Source organism: Chlorocebus sabaeus, chromosome 28, assembly GCF_047675955.1.
Source record: "Chlorocebus sabaeus isolate Y175 chromosome 28, mChlSab1.0.hap1, whole genome shotgun sequence".
Lineage (NCBI taxonomy): Eukaryota > Metazoa > Chordata > Mammalia > Primates > Cercopithecidae > Chlorocebus > Chlorocebus sabaeus.
The window spans coordinates 1,025,001-1,041,068 of record NC_132931.1 but is presented as its reverse complement, the minus strand read 5'-3'; the positions used below and the strand labels follow the sequence as shown (position 1 = coordinate 1,041,068).

Genomic DNA, 16,068 nt, shown 5'->3' with positions numbered 1-16,068 from the left:
TCTTGTTTGAGTTGGGCAAAGCACTGTAAGACTTGTTCGCCAATTTCCCCTGCTATTAAAATATCATCCATATAATGTATAATATACATTTGTGTCCATGTTTTTCTGACTGGCTCTATAGCAGCAGCTACATATTTTTGACACAAGGTAGGACTATTGGCCATACCCTGAGGTAAGACTTTCCATTGATAGCGCTTCATTGGTTGTTTAAAATTTGTAGATGGAAGACTAAAGGCAAATCTTTTTTGGTCAGCAGGGTGAAGGGGAATTGTAAAAAAGCAGTCTTTAAGGTCAATAATGATTTTAAAATATTTTTGAGGAATCGCAACTGGTGAAGGCAATCCTGGTTGTAAGGCACCCATAAGGATCATAGTGATATTTACCGCCCTTAAATCTTGTAAGAGTCTCCATTTGCCAGACTTCTTTTTAATAACAAAAATAGGTGTATTCCAAGGAGAATTACTTTCCGCAATATGTCCTGCTATCAGTTGTTCCTGCACTAACTGTCGGGCAGCACTTAGTTTATCATTGAGTAAAGGCCACTGATCAACCCAAACGGGCTCATCTGACTTCCAAGTAATGGGGTCAGCGCACCTTTGGGGTGCAGGTATGTCAGTGGCCTGAGCTAAAAATTTCCAAACCCCTTTTTATCAAGTTGTCCTGAAACCAGTATAGGCTGTGGAATACCGTTTTCTCCTTTTCCAAGACCTTTGCCAGGGGTGTATCCTTGAGTTAACATTTGTGCAGTAACTATATCATTTGGACTACACATTATAATTTTCATTTGAGAGAGCAGATCTCGCCCCCAAAGGTTAACAGGTAGGTAAGGGATGACAAATGGCTTAATAAGGCCTGAATTGTTTTCTTTATCTGTCCATGTTAGGTACTTAGAACTTTGTTTAGGATTACTGCTTTGTCCAATTCCTCTCAAGTGAGTTAAAGTCTCTGTAGTAGACCAATGAGAGGGCCAATCTTCCTGTTTAATGATAGTTACATCAGCCCCTGTGTCTATTAGTCCAGTGAATGCCTTCCCGTCTAACCATAAGGTTAGAGAGGGTTTTTGATTTGTAATTGGTTGCACCCAATATATGTCTGATGATCCGAAACCTTTTATATTTCTATTAGAGTGTTGGATATTATTATTTGTTTTGACCAAAGGTAGCAGGATTAACTGAGCTATTCTAACTCCTTGAGGGACAGTAATAATACTATCAATAGCTCTGGCCATAATTTTAATTTCTCCTTCATAATCATTATCGATAACTCCAGGGAGGACTTGTAAGCCTCTCATGGTGACACTACTTCTTCCCAAAAGCAGCCCAAAAGTATTAGGTGGTAAAGGTCCATATATTCCGGTATTTAAAGTTTGTGGTCCCATTTCAGGTGTTAGTACTGTGTGGGAGGTGGAACTGAGGTCCAGCCCTGCACTTCCTGGGGTTGCTCTACTAAGTTTTGAAATGGATTGCTGTTGCTGGCTGGAACAAAGCTGACTGCCCCATATGCTTGTTTCGGGGCCTGAGGCTGGCCCCTCATCCCGTTTCCCTGCCTAGGGGATAAAGGATTTCCTTGACTGTCAGTTTTAGATTTACATTCGTTTGCCCAGTGCCTTCCTCTTTTACACCTTGGGCAAAGGCCTGGAATTTTTGCTTCTGGATTTTTATTTTGGTTTTCATGGCAATCTTTTGCAAAGTGTCCCCTTTTACCGCATCTAAAACATCCCCCTTTATCTCTACCTTTGTTAATGAGGAAGTCTCTTACTGTTTGGCCGCTAAAAGCGGCGGCCATTGCTAGGCCTTGTTGATATGAGGGCCCAATATCTGAACAAAGGCGAATGTATCCTGTTAAATCTGTTTTCTTTCGATAAGGTCTGATTGCCGCTTGGCAGGCGGGGTTAGCGTTTTCATAAGCTAACTGTTTAACATAATCTACACCCGTTTCTGCATTTCCAAAGATTCTACCTGCCGTGGTCATAAGTCTATGCACAAAGTCTGAAAATGGCTCATCAGGTCCTTGTTTAACTGCTGTGAGCGAGGCCCCTGGATCTCCTTTAACGGGAAGTTTTCTCCAGGCTTTTGTAGCGGCAGCCTGGATTTGCGAGAACAATCCAGGATCATATTGCATTTGGGCCTGAGTGTCTGCATAATTATCTAAACCAGTTAACATATCAAAATCCCAACCGTTTCCTGCCTGTTGATTTCTTTTAGCCGTGTCTCTACAATTTTCAAAGAACTCTGACTTCCAAATTAAATGGTCTCCCCCAGAAAGGACTGCCCTAACTAAGGTATTCCAGTCTGTAAGAGTGAGCCAATTCTCAGCTACAGATTCCACTATAGCAAGAGTATATGGAGCAGTAGCCCCATACTGAGAGGCAGCAGTCTTTAACTCTTTTATAATAGTAAAGTCAAATCCAGTATGATGCCTCCAAGCCTGTCCCCGTTCATCTATGGTTTCAGTGACCGGAAAAACGTCTTTGGGGGAGGAGTCTTCTCTATGTCGGCTAGCAACTAACCCCCCTTTTTGAACATGTTGTCCAGGCCGCTGAGGTGGGCGCAAGGAACCCTCCATAGCGTCTGAGTTGGGTATTTTTTCATTTCCTGTCTTTAGCTTTTGGAGCCTAATTATCAATGATTGATGTAACTCTTCAAGTTTAATTTGTTCCTCTAGTTGAGCAATTTTTTGTTTTAATTCTTCTTTGGGATCTATTGCTGCCATAACAATGGGCGCAGAAGCCTCATTATGTGTCTTATTATATGGGGGCGGGTATGAAGTAAGGGGAGGCAAATCAGGGTTGTGATATTTAGCCGCCTCTTCCTCTAAATCATCCCAATTTATGTCTGATTGATTAGGCTTATTAATTTCCTCCTCTTTTTGAAGCATCTGTAAAATTGGGTATTTTTTTGGTTTGTTTTCGTGTGGCATTTCTTTATCTGTTACAGAAGGAGACTTGATTTCCTCATGATCACTTTCGAGGGAAATGAGATCCTCCTCCGTATCTTGCGGAGGCTTTGTAAGGTTAGAGCGGGAGCTAACCTTTAAAATATGCTCTGTCTGAGCGACCGCAGCCATGACTTGCGGATCGGCCTCCTTCTTATCTATTAAATCTCTAATGAGGTTCCAATAAGAGAAGGCGGTCACAGGAATTTTTTCTGGCCCAAAAGTATTATAATAGTCCTGAAGACAATCCCCTACTCTACGCCATCTTTTAATATCAATAGTTCCTTCCTGTGGGAACCAAGGGCAAGTGTCTTTTACAAAATCAAAAAATTTAAACAAATCATTACCTTTAACCTTTACTCCTCGTATCTTTAAAGCCTCTTTTAATTGTCCTACATAGATCTGATGTTGGCTTAATTCTTGTCCCATTTCGGACGCGTCACTTACCTTCGATTCTGACGCGGCAGGTTCCCGCGGTGATCGGAAGAGTTCACTTTCTTTTGTCTTCGTTAGCGGTCGACCGTCCTTTGGCGTCCTCTTCCTCACGGAGTCCCTCGTTTCCAGGTCCCTGTTCGGGCGCCACGTATCCCGGCCCGCGGGATCGTCGAAGCAGGCCCTGGAGGAGGGAGTGGGAATTTGGGGAACAAGAGACACGAGAAATGGAGACAAGACAGTGCTCTGATCAAGTCTCGTTTAATGGCAGTAATGCAGTGCCTTATATACACTTGGAGAGGAAGGGGTTGGGCCAAGGCGGAAATGATCTCATTTCAGAGGGCGCGGCCAGGCAGGTTTCGGTTTCAACGGTCGGTCGTCATGTTGCGCCTGCGCTAGGAAGTAACCATTTTGCTACGAAGTAACAATTTTCGCGCGCGCGGGAAAGATGGGTGAAGAAGAAGCAGGAAGAGCGCCATCTTGTGTGAGGTATTTAATACAGGGAAAAAGACAAATCTGGGAAGGAGGTGAGAGGTGGAAATGAATAGAGCTCAGGCATCTAATCGTCAATAATTACTCGCTATGGCCGGGGCGCGCAGCTCCGGACACCAGTGCAGAGGGTATGTATTAGTCACATTTGTATCATCAGCCCCCGATGGGCCATGGCCACATATTTGTTGAGTGAATAACACAAGGAGCATCTTTAGCATTTCTTTGTGGGGCCCGATCTTCTCAACAAAGGTACAGGGAATTCTCCACACTAACCAGGCCAGCTGGGTCTGGGTGGCATTTTATGTACTTTTTGTTGTTGTTATTGTTGTTTTCCGATGGAGTCTCGCTCTTTCGCCCAGGCTGGAGTGCAGTGGTGCGATCTGCAACCTTCTCCTCCCGGGTTCGGGCGATTCTCCTTCCTCAGCCTCCTGAGTAGCTGGGATTACAGGTGCGAGCCACCATGCTGGTTAATTTCTTTTCTTTTTTTTTTTTTTTTGGTAAAGATGCGGTTTTGCCACGTTGCCCAGGCTGGTCTCAAACTGGGCTCAAGCGATCCACCTGCCTTCATCTTCCAAAGTGCTGGGATAACAGGTGTGGGCCACCACACTCAGCAGAGTAAAAAATGTTTAACAGCTTTATTAATGTAGGATTCACATGACATACAATTTGCCATTTAAAGTGTACAACTCAATGTTTTTAGTGTATTCACAGGGTTGTGAAACCACCATCACCATCCACAATACTTTTAGGACATTTTTGTTTCCCAAAGAGAAACTCTGTATCTATTAGCAGTCACTGCCCATCCCTGCCCCTAACCGCTCTCCTAGCCTTCTTTCTGTATCTGTAGATTGGCCTCTTCTTGGACATTCTATATAAAGTGAATCATACAGTATGTTTTCTTTTTTTCTTTTTTTTTTTTTTTTTGAGAAGGAGTCTTGCTCTGTCACCCAGGCTGGAGTGCAGTGCTGTGATCTCAGCTCACCACAACCTCCACCTCCCGGGTTCAAGCAATTTTCCTGCCTCAGCCTCCTGATTATCTAGGATTACAGGCGCCTGCCACCATGGCTGGCTAATTGTTGTATTTTTAGCAGAGACGGGGTTTCCCTATGTTGGCCAGGCTGGTCTCAAACTCCTGACCTTGTGATCTGTCTGCCTTGGCCTCCCAAAGTGCTCCCACTGTGCCTGGCAATTTTTGTATTTTCAGTAGAGACGGGGTTTCACCATGTTGGCCAGGCTGGTCTTGAACTCCTGACCTCAGATGATCCACCCACCTCAGCCTCCTGAAGTGCTGGCATTACAGGCATGAGCCACCCGGCCAGGTGATATGTATTATTTTGTGTCTGGCGTCTTTCAATCATTAACAGCATCATGTTTTGGGAGGTTATCCATGTTGTAGCATGTTATCTATTGATCTATTTATATGTTATATGCATTTTTTGCAACAAGGTCTCTCACTCTGTAGGCTGGAGTGCAGTGGTGTGATCATAGCTCCTGCAGCCTTGACCTCCTGACTTAAGTGATTCTCCCGCCTCAGCCTCCCCAGTAACTGAGACTACCAGTGCTCACCACCACACACCAGGCTAACTTTTCATAGAGAGGGGGTCTGGCTATGTTGCCCAGGCTGGTCTGGAACTCCTGGTCTCAAAAAATCCTCCTGCCTCTGCCTCCCAAAGTATTGGGACCAAGCCTGGCCTCCTTTTTATTTTTAAGTAGTTTTCCATTATATAAATGTAGCACATTTTATTCATCTACTCATTAGTCTCTAGTTAATGCATCCCTTGTATTTCTTCAGATTGGGGTTCAGTATCCACTGGACAAGTTCCTAGGTGAGTGACTTTTGGTAAATCATAATCTCTCCAAGTCTGCCTCGGTTTCTTCAATTGTAAAATGTCAATAATAATGGAATCTACTTCATAGAGAGTCATGGTTGTATTGCCAGTAATTAATAAAGTGCCAGGCACTTTATAAGGATTATCTGACACATTTATTATTTACAAAGTAGGGAACAGAGACTATTGTGGTGGCTCACACCTGTAATCCCAGCACTTTGGGAGGTGGTGGTGCGAGGATCACTTGAGGCTAGGAGTTCAAGACCAGCCTGTGCAACATAGAGACTCTCCCATCATTACAAAAAAAAATTTAAAAAATTCTAGCTGACCCTTTGGACAATAATTTTTTTCCCCCCTAGAAAATTAGCCAGATGGGGCCGGATGTGGTGGCTCACACCTGTAATCCCAGCACTTTGGGAGCCCGAGGCGAGTGGATCACGAGGTCAGGAGATCGAGACCATCCTGGCTAATACGGTGAAACCCCGTCTCTATTAAAAACAAACAAACAAACAAACAAAAAAAACCCGGGCGTGGTGGCGAGCCCCTGTAGTCCCAGCTACTCAGGAGGCTGAGGCAGGAGAATGACGTGAACCTGGGAGGCAGAGCTTGCAGTGAGCCGAGATCACGCCAATGCACTGCAGCCTGGGCGACAGAGCGAGACTACGTCTGAAAAAAAAAAAAAAAAAAAAAAAGCCAGGTGGCTGGGCACGGTGGCTCATGCCTGTAATCCCATGACTTTGGGAGGCTGAGGCAGGTGGATCATGAGGTCAGGAGGTCAAGACCAGCCTGGCCAAGATGGTGAAACACCGTCTCTCCTAAAAAATACAAAAATTAGCTGGTGGCAGCTGCCTGTAATCCCAGCTACTTGGGAGGCTGAGGCAGGGAATTGCTTGAACCCGGGAGGCAGAGGCTGCAGTGAAGCGAGATCGCGCCACTGCACTCCCGCCAGCCGACAGAGCAAGACTCCGTCTCAAAACAAAAACAAACAAACAAGCAAACAAATAATAGAAAACACGAGAGAATCCTGTCCGCAAACGCTTAGCAGTCTGAAGTCGGCCTGGGCAAAGGATACTGGAACACTCCCCTACCCGCCCCGCCGAGAATGGGGAACTGGCGGCGCCAGGTTGCGAGTCCGCCAAGCCCCCGGCATGCTGTGCGGCGCGCCTGGCGTGCACCTTGGAGTGCGGAGCTGGCACCTTGGCGCCGTGGACGGCGGCGGGGACAGCTGTAGAGTGTGAAGTTCCTTGTCTGCTGGCAGCCAGAGGCGACGAGTCTGGATGTCATGGAAGTGTAAGTCTCCTCGGGCGCGTCCCTTTTGGGCCGAGGAGCCTAACGGTTGGACTGCTGAGAGCCGAGAGCCTTGGGGACTGGGCGACCGTCGTTGGGGAGTGAGGGCCGGCCCTGTCCGGGAGGGTCCCGGGGTGGGGACGGGGATGAACTGGACTCTCGCTTTGCCCCTCCGAACTTTCGCTTCCCCTCCACACCCTGTGTCTGGGTTGCGGAGCCGAGCACCTCCGTGTCCGGCTGCCTTTCAATGTGCTCCCTCTTTCTCTCATTCATTTACCAGCATCTTTGGGTCACAGTGCGGGGGTGGAGCCCAGCCTGGTATCCGAGACGGGACTTAGAAGGCTATAAAGGCCTGAGTCTGTCCGCCCTGAAAGTAGCTGGAGAAGAGACGAATCAGGGCCGGGTAGAGCTCTGCTTGCCTCACTGGGCCCTGGGGAGCCCTTACTCAGAAGAGCTGCTCTCAGAGTTTGATGGGAGCAGTCAACACTGTGAGGGAAACGGTGAGTTTTTGGGTGGAGAAGGGAAGGATGTGAGCCAGGACTGGGACCAGAGAAACAGCACGGGGTGTGTGGGTGTGTGCAGGCGAGGGTAAAAGGTTTTCTGACAATTTAACTCCACGTGGTCTTTTCCATGGTTGCTCCTTGCGCCTCGTGCAAATGGAAGTTTTTGCATTTACTCTGAATGTGGGCTTTATATGATTGATATTAACTTGTAGATATTGTCTCTCTTGTGTTCCCTGTGAACTGATTGATAGTTTCCTTCACGTCCTCTTGCCTCATGTTTAATGGTTATATGTACTATGGCATTTCAGATGTTTATATTTTTATTTAATTAATTTTGTTTTTTCTCAAGAAACAGAGTCTTGCTGTGTTCCCGAGGTGGGAGTGCAGTGGTGTAATCATGGTTCACTGCAGCCTCGACCTTCTGGGCTCAAGCAATCCTGCTTTAGCCTCTCTAGTAGCTGGGACTACAGGCCCACACCATCACTCACTGTTAATTTTTTTTAAAAAAAGTTTTTGTAGACAGAGGGTCTCACTACAGCCCAGGCTCATCTCAAGTGATCCTAAGCTCAAGTGATCCTCCTGCCTTGTACTCCCAAAGTGCTGGGATTGCAGGCGTGAGCCACCTCACCTGGCTCCTTGTTTTTTTTTTGTTTTTTTTTTTTTTTTGACTTAACATAATATGTCTGTGTAACTGAAATGAAAGGCTCATGAAACAATAATGTGTGGAGTATACTCTCATATTGTCTATTTTTTAATTAAAATGAAGGGGGCCAAAGCGTGGTGGCTCATATCAGTAATGCCAGCACTTTGGGAAGCTTAGGCAGGAGGATCACTTGAGCCTGGGAGGTGGAGACCAGCCTGGGCAACATAGGGAGACCCTGTCTCTGCAAAAAATTAAAAAGTTAGCTGGGTGTGGTGGTGCATGCCCGAAGTCTCAGCTACTTACGAGGCTGAGATGGGAGGATCGCTTGATCCCAGGAGACTGCAATGAGCTGAGATCCAGCCAGTGCACTCCTGCCAGAGTGACAGAGCAAGACTGTCTAAAAAAAATAAATATAAGTTGACCGACTGAATTAATTTTGCAACCTACTGATGGGATTTCGTCTGCAACCTCAAAAACTATTAATATATTTTATTCTAGTACAAGCCATCATTACTCATTTTTCCCTATTTTCTAAAGCATTTCCTGTGAGCATACAATCCTGCTTTAGTGTATTCATCTTTTTTGAGATGGAGTCTTGCTCTGTTGCCAGGCTGGAGTGCAGTAGCACCATCTTGCCTCACTGCAACCTCCGCCTCCTGGGTTCAAGCAATTTTCCTGCCTCAGCCTCCTGAGTAGCTGGGACTACAGGTGCACGCCACCACACCCGGCTAAATTTTTCTTTTTGGAATTTTAGTAGAGATGGGGTTTTACCATGTTGCCCAGGCTGGTCTTGAACTCTTGAGCTCAGGCAATCCACGCAGCTCGGCCTCTCAAAGTGCTAGGATTACAGGCGTGAGCCACCGCGCCTGGCCGCATGTCCACCTCTTACTCCATTTCTGCTTCCCATCCCAACAAAACTTCTTGAAAGTGCTGATTAGCCCCTCTTTCTCTCAACCATTCTGTTGGGCTTTCTTCCTCACTGGTCTACAGAAATGAATGTTAAGATTACCTGATCCAGGGGGTGCGGTGGTTCACACCTGTAATCTCAGCACTTTAAGAGGCCAAGATGGGTGAATCACCTGAGGTCAGGAGTTTGAGACCAGCCTGGCCAACATGGCAAAACCCCGTGTCTACTAAAGATACAGAAATTAGCTGGGTGTGGTGGTGGGCACCTGTAATCTCAGCTACTCAGGAGACTGAGGCAGGAAAATCACTTGAACTCGGGAGGCAGAGGTTGCAGAAAACCAAATTGTGCCACTGCACCCCAGCTTGGGTAACAGAGCAAGACTCTTTAAAAAAAAAAAAACCAAAAACCTATCCCTCCATTTTGTCAAATCCAGAGGTTGATTTTCTGGCCTCAACTTTTTTGATCTCTCAGCAGTGGTTAATACAGAAACTCTAGAAACTTTCCTTTCTTCGTGATATATGTTCCTTTGTGATATTTCCTCCTACATCAAGGACTACTTCACAGTATCCTTCCCTGGGTCCCGTTCCTCCCTTGCTTGATGTCTAAGTGTTGAGGTATCTTAGGGCTCAGTCCTGGGACCCTTTCTCTCCACGCTCTGTCGTTTAACCCATCTGTGTGCTGATGGTTCCCAAAGGTGTGTTCTAGCCTCTTCTCATCATCTATCCAATTGCATAGACCAAAAATCTAGCCCTCTCTCCTCACTCCGTAAATCCAGTCCGTCAGTGGTCCTGTTGTCTCCACCCTCGAATGTATTTTGAATGCAGCTACTTTTCACCATCTCCACTGTCAGCTTTGTAGTCCATCACCTCTGGGCTGGATTAAGCAATAGCCTTTGAGTGTTCACTCTTCCCCAGCCTCCATTCTGTTCTCCACATGGCAACTGGAGTGATCTTAAGTAATGACTGGAACATGTCACTCCTGGGTAAAACCCTTCATTGACTTTCCATTGCACGTAGAGGAAATCTCCATCTCTTACCAGGACCTGCAAGACCCTGTAAAACCTCACCTACTCCCCAGCCTGACCACTTGCCACTCTCCCAACCTCCCAGACACACACTTTCCACTGACAGGTGTTTCCTTCTCCTCTAACCTTCTAAGCACTTCCTGAGGACAATTGCATTGCGATACCCTCTGTCTGGTATACTTTCCTCCTCGCCCTCACCCTGTTCCCTTCTTTTTATTGTATTTTTTAAGTTTGTTTTTGAGATGGAGTCTCGCTCTGTCACCCAGGCTGGAGTCCAGTGGTGCAGTCTCAGCTCACTGCAACCTCTGCCTCCTGGGTTCAAGGGATTCTCCTGCTTCAGCCTACCAAGTAGCTGGGATTACAGGTGTGTGCCACCATGCCCAGCTAATTTATGTATTTTTAGTAGAGACAGTGTTTCCATGTTGGCCAGACTGGTCTTCAATTCCTGACCTCAGGTGATCTGCCTGCTGCTGGGATTACAGGCGTGAGCCACCACACCTGGCCACCTGTTCTCTTCTTGAAGGCTGTGTCCCTTTTCAAAGTCACCTTTCCTCTTCAGTAAATCTAACTAACGTAAGTTCTTTTTGTCTCTCATATCACCTTGATTTACTTTCCCTCAAATAATTACAAGTTGCAATGATAAATGTATATTTACTTGTTTGGATGGGGGCACCATTGTGTGTTCACCTAGTGCTTAGCATTGCATCTGGCACACAGTAGTCATTCAGCAAATACTTGTTCAATAAAGTAATATAACAATACTTTATTAGCTTCATAAATATAGTCATCGCTCAGTGTCTTTGGGGAATTGGTTTCAGAACCCCCTGCATATACCAAAATTCACAGATGCTCAAGTTCCTTATATAAAATGGTGTAGTATTTGCATGTAATCTATGTATATTCTCCCATATACTTTAAATCATCTCTAGATGACTTATTATGATACCGTGACCTGTAATGCGGTTTTGGTCATGGTTCCTGGCTCATAACTGCCATAGTCCTTATTACTTCCTAAGTTACTAAAACAGTAAGCATAACTTTCGTTAAAGTATTTGTCCTTTGTCCCTGGTTCCTGAAGTGGCCTTGGAACAGCTTCAGAGCAGTAAAGGTGAAAGACAGTCTTTTTTTTTTTTTTTTTTTTTTTTGAGACGAAGTCTGGCTCTGTCACCCAGGCTGGAGTGCAGTGGCCGGATCTCAGCTCACTGCAAGCTCCGCCTCCCAGGTTCACGCCATTCTCCTGCCTCAGCCTCCCGCGTAGCTGGGACTACAGGTGCCTGCCACCTCTCGGCCTCCCAAAGTGCTGGGATTACAGGCTTAAGCCACCACGCCCAGCCGAAAGACAGTCTTTTGTTAGAATGTTGGGGTGCTCTAAGCCTCAGAAGCAGGCCTCGGAAAACAGAAGCTCTGTCTGTCTCTTGTCCTCTAATCATCCCCTGCCTTTCTGTCTTAGAGCTAGCCGTAAATAAATCTCTGACATCTCTTGTCTAATTGTAGGTTATAAGACCCCTGTTTCAAAAGGGGTCCTGCCCCTTACCTGCGAGGGAGGAATACAGAGAGGCCAAGGAGAATCTGGAGGGGCCTTGCTGGGTTTCTGCACTCAGTCTGCTAGTATTAGATCACACTCTTTATCCAGTCAAGTACTGTGAGGTTGGCCATGCTTCAATCATCTCTCTCCAGTGAAATCTCTACAAAACGCCCAAGAGAACTTCTGGATAGCCTAACAGATGGAAGTTTCTGGAGGGTGGTACGCCTGGGGAGGGCATAGAACTCTGTATCCCCTCTCCATCCCTCACCCTGTGCACCACTTCATATGTATCCTTGGTAATATCCTTTATAATAAACCAGTTAAACCTAAGTGAGTGTTCAAATTAATGAAGCCCAAAGAGGAGGTCCTGGGAACTGCAGCTTGAAGCCTGTCATTGAGAAGTTCTGGAGGCCCTGACTTGTGTGACTGGTGTCTGAAGTAGGGGTAGTCTTCTGGGACTGAGCCCTCAGCCCGTGGAATCTGACACTGTTTCCAGGTAGTTAGTGTCCGGATTGAATTGGATGGGAAGATACCCAGCTGGTGCTGGCTGCAGAGTTGATTGCCTGCTTCTTGGTAGAGAGAAATCCCCACGCGTCTGGTCACAGAAGTCTTCTGTATAGATTGTTGTCAGGTGAGAGCAGAGGAAAAACTGTTTGATTCTCAACCAATATAATATCTGATGCAATGTAAAGGCTGTGTAAATAGTTATTGTACTGTGTTGTCTAGGGAATAATGACAAAAAGCAGTCTGTCCATGTTTAGTACAGAGGCAGCCATCCTAGGCCTAACTACATAGTACATGTCAGCAACAATGTAGCATTTTCTTAAAAACTTTTTTTGCGTGTTTTTCATTTAAAGTTGGTTGAATCTAAGGATGTGGAACCTGAGGCTAAGGAGGACCGACTGTATAGGAATTCATTAGCTAGCATCCTAGTTGCTAGGCGTGTATATTTTCTGACTTTCCTAAGTGAAATGGTTTGAATCAAGGGGTTTTTGTTCTTGTAACAGCCTGTCCACTTCTGCCAAGTAGTCAGTGATTTCTGGTAACCAGTCTAGAATTTTGCGGCTAGTAATTCATGGGAAAATGAGATTTCCTGATATAGACATGTGGTTTGGGAGTGGAAGGGCCCTGGAGTGGAAAGGTCTGGAAGCCTAACTTCTGGTCCTTACCTGGTCATCAGCAGGAGGCATGGCCTTTGGAAGTCTGCTCCTTGGAATCTTTAGTAGAACCTTGAGTTGCAGATACAGTTGACCGTTGAACAACACGAGCTTGAACTTCATGGATCTCCTTATACGCAGATGTTAAAAAATAAATGCAGTTGGCCCTCCGTATCTGCAGGTTCCACATCTGCAACCCAATGCAGAGAATGAAAATACAGTATTTGAGGGTTGAGAATATACCGCGTATGTGGAGAGCTGACTTCCTAGCTGCTGGTTCTGCAAGGCTCTCTGGGAGACAAGCATGTTTGGATTGTGGTGTATGTGGGGGTCCTGGGACCAATCTCCAATGAATACCAGGGGATGACTGTACATTGTACCTCATCAGACACTTCCAGAACCTGAAGTGAGGAGGTACAATGAACAACTTCCCTAAATTTTTGGTACTTTAAAAATTCTTATTGAGTAAATACCTACTAAGTAAATAATACGTAATAATAACATTAATAATAATACCAGAAATGTCTTCTTTTTTTTCAGACAGAGTTTTGATCTTATCACCCAGGCTGCAGTGCAATGGTGGCTGACTGCAACCTCCGCCTCCTGGGTTCAAGCAATTCTCCTGCCTCTGCCTCCCAAGTAGCTGCCTGGCTAATTTTTGTATTTTTAGTAGAGATGAGGTTTCATCATGTTGGCCAGGCTGGTCTTGAACTTTTGACCTCAGGTGATCCACCCACCTCTGCCTCCCAAAGTGCTGGGATTATAGGCATGAGCCACGGCACCCAGCCCAGAAATTTATTAAAGGGGAAGAATATTTATGTTTTATTTGATTGACAATTTAAAAATAAAGACTTCTTGACCATTACTTGGAAATACATTTTCCTCAAGTAAAAGGATACAAATTTTTTTTTTTTTTTTTTTAAATGGAGTCTCGCTCCATCATCTAGGCTGGAGTGCATGGTGCGATCTCAGCTCACTATAGCCTCCACCTCCTGGGTTCAAGCAATTCTCCTGCCTCAGCCTCCTGACTAGGTGGGACTACAGGCATGTGCCACCATGCAAAATATTTATATAGCAAAGCTAGGTATTTCTGTATATAAGGTATGTACTATTTGGCTAACTTTGTCTATACATAATCATTGATATGGCTGGAAAGGTTTGTGTCAACTCTTTTATTCTTTTTATTTATTTGTTTATTTATTTTGAGATGGAGTCTCGCTCCGTCACCCAGGCTGGAGTGCAGTGGCGCGATCTCAGCTCATGGCAACCTCTGCCTCCTGGGTTCAAATGATTCTCCTGTGTCAGCCTCCGAGTAGCTGGGATTACAGGTGCCCGCCACCATGCCTGGCTAACTTTTTTGTATTTTTAGTACAGACAGGGTTTCATCATGTTAGCCAGGATGGTCTCAACCTCTTGACCTCGTGATCCGCCCACCTTGGCCTCCCAAAGTACTAGGATTACAGGCGTGAGCCACCACGCAGCCCACTCTTTTTTTTTTTTTTTTTTTTTGAGATGGAATATCACTCTGTCGCCCAGGCTGGAGTGCAGTGGCGTGATCTTGGCTCACTGCAAGCTCCACCTACCAGGTTCATGCCATTCTACTGCCTCAGCCTCCCGAGTAGCTGGGACTACAGGCGCCCACCACCACGCCTGGCTAATTTTTTGTATTTTTAGTAGAGACGAGGTTTCACCGTATTAGCCAGGATGGTCTCAATCTCCTGACCTCGTGATCCGCCTGCGTGGGCCTCCCAAAGTGCTGGGATTACAGGTGTGAGCCACTGCGCCCGGCAGCCCACTCTTTTATTCTTGAATGTAATATATGTATAATTAGGAAAATGGACACTATCCTCTGTACCATCTTTTTGAGGTAGTGTCAGGATTTCTCTCCTTTTACAGCTGGAAATACTGATACTTAGAAAAGGTGGACAATAGGTACTATAACAACCCAGTAACAGGACTGCAAGGAGGATGCTTGTGTACTAGATCCCAAGAGAATGCTACAGGGTAATTTGTTCATTGACTTCAGAAGCTGCCCAGTTTGCTTGTACCAGAGTTTAGTTTTTCAGAGCATGACTTGATAGCATAGGTTGGGCATAGGAGAATTTGAGTAATTCTTTTCGTCATTGCCTGTGTAGGAGTTAACTGTGTGGCAGTTAATAGGCACTGTTTGCATGTGCCGTTTGTGTGTGTGTGTGCTTCTAAGGAAAGTTCACCTAGAGATCATTTTGTTCTGTTTATTTGGAATTCAGTTTCCCGGAGTAGTTGTTTACATCCATTTAATTGACTCACCAAGTTAAGCAAATTTTACAAATTAAGTGTCAACTAGAAAGTCAACTTCAGTCATCTAATTCATTACTTAAAGAAATTAAGTAACTGCCTGCCTGTAGTATAGATTTAGACAGTCTTTAAAATACACTTGGAGTATTTGCTTTAAATACATGTAAATAAAATGAGTACTATTTTAAGTCCTACAGGAGAATATTAAGTTTTTATGTAGTTAAGCAGTTTCTGAAAGTCTGATTGCATGTGAACGTATTACATAATAGTAAAGTGTTAGCTGTAGAGCAGACAATTCCAGCTTTGTAGAGATCTACAGCTTGTACATTTATAATTGCTAGATATGTCCATTAAGTTCTGGTAGCTCTAAAACACTTTTGAAGGCCTGGCACAGTGGGTCATGCTTATAATCCCAGCACTTTGGGAGGCCATGGCGGGGGGCGGGGGGAATCACCTGAGGTTGGGAGTTCGAGACCAGCCTGACCAAAATGGAGAAACCCCATCTCTACGAAAAATACAAAATTAGCTGGGACATGCCTGTTAATCTCAGCTACTTGGGAGGCCGAGGCGGGAAAATCGCTTGGACCCAGGAGGTGGAGGTTGCAGTGAGATGAGATTAGGCTGTTGCATTCCAGCCTGGGCAGCAAGAGCAAAACTCCATCTCAAAAAAACGAAACAAAAAATAAAAACTTTTGGGGCAAATGTATTTTACATACTCAATTATAAGTTACAGTTAATTTTATTTTTAACCTTATGGCATTCTTTATTTTAGTTTTACATTTTCATATTCCTTAACTTCTTAGCAGGAAAAATTTTAAAGCCTATGAAATAGCTGCAAAAACAGTACCACAAATACCTGTATTATACTCTTTACCTGGAGTCACCACTTGTTAACATTTGCTACCTTTTTCTTCCCTCCCCTCCCCGCCACGCATTCCTCCCCTCCCCCACCGCTCATTCCCTCCCCTCCCCTCCCCTTTTTCTCTTTTCTTTTCCCTCCCTTCCTCTCTCCCTCCCTCCCTCCCTCCTTCCCTCCCTTCCTTCCTTCCTTCCTTTCT

The 16,068-nt window shown here is 45.3% G+C and overlaps 1 protein-coding gene across 19 annotated transcripts in view; it reads left to right on the top strand.

Annotated features, from left to right (window-relative positions):
* Positions 1-6,659: 6,659 nt before the first annotated feature.
* The window catches only part of LOC103246573 (DNA-directed RNA polymerase III subunit RPC9-like), a 42,478-nt gene continuing 33,069 nt past the window's right edge, over positions 6,660-16,068 (top strand). For 4 of the 19 annotated variants that reach the window (XR_012091682.1, XR_012091681.1, XR_012091684.1 and 1 more), the window contains exon 1: positions 6,667-6,977. Coding sequence is in view for 2 of the 19 variants with exons in the window: in XM_073012646.1 (XP_072868747.1) it covers positions 7,445-7,474 (30 nt within the window). In the remaining 17 variants the exon portion in view is untranslated. Of the gene's footprint in view, positions 6,978-7,156; positions 7,475-16,068 lie in introns of those variants that run through there. The other 15 variants (XR_012091685.1, XR_012091678.1, XR_012091679.1 and 12 more) reach the window with 11 other exon arrangements.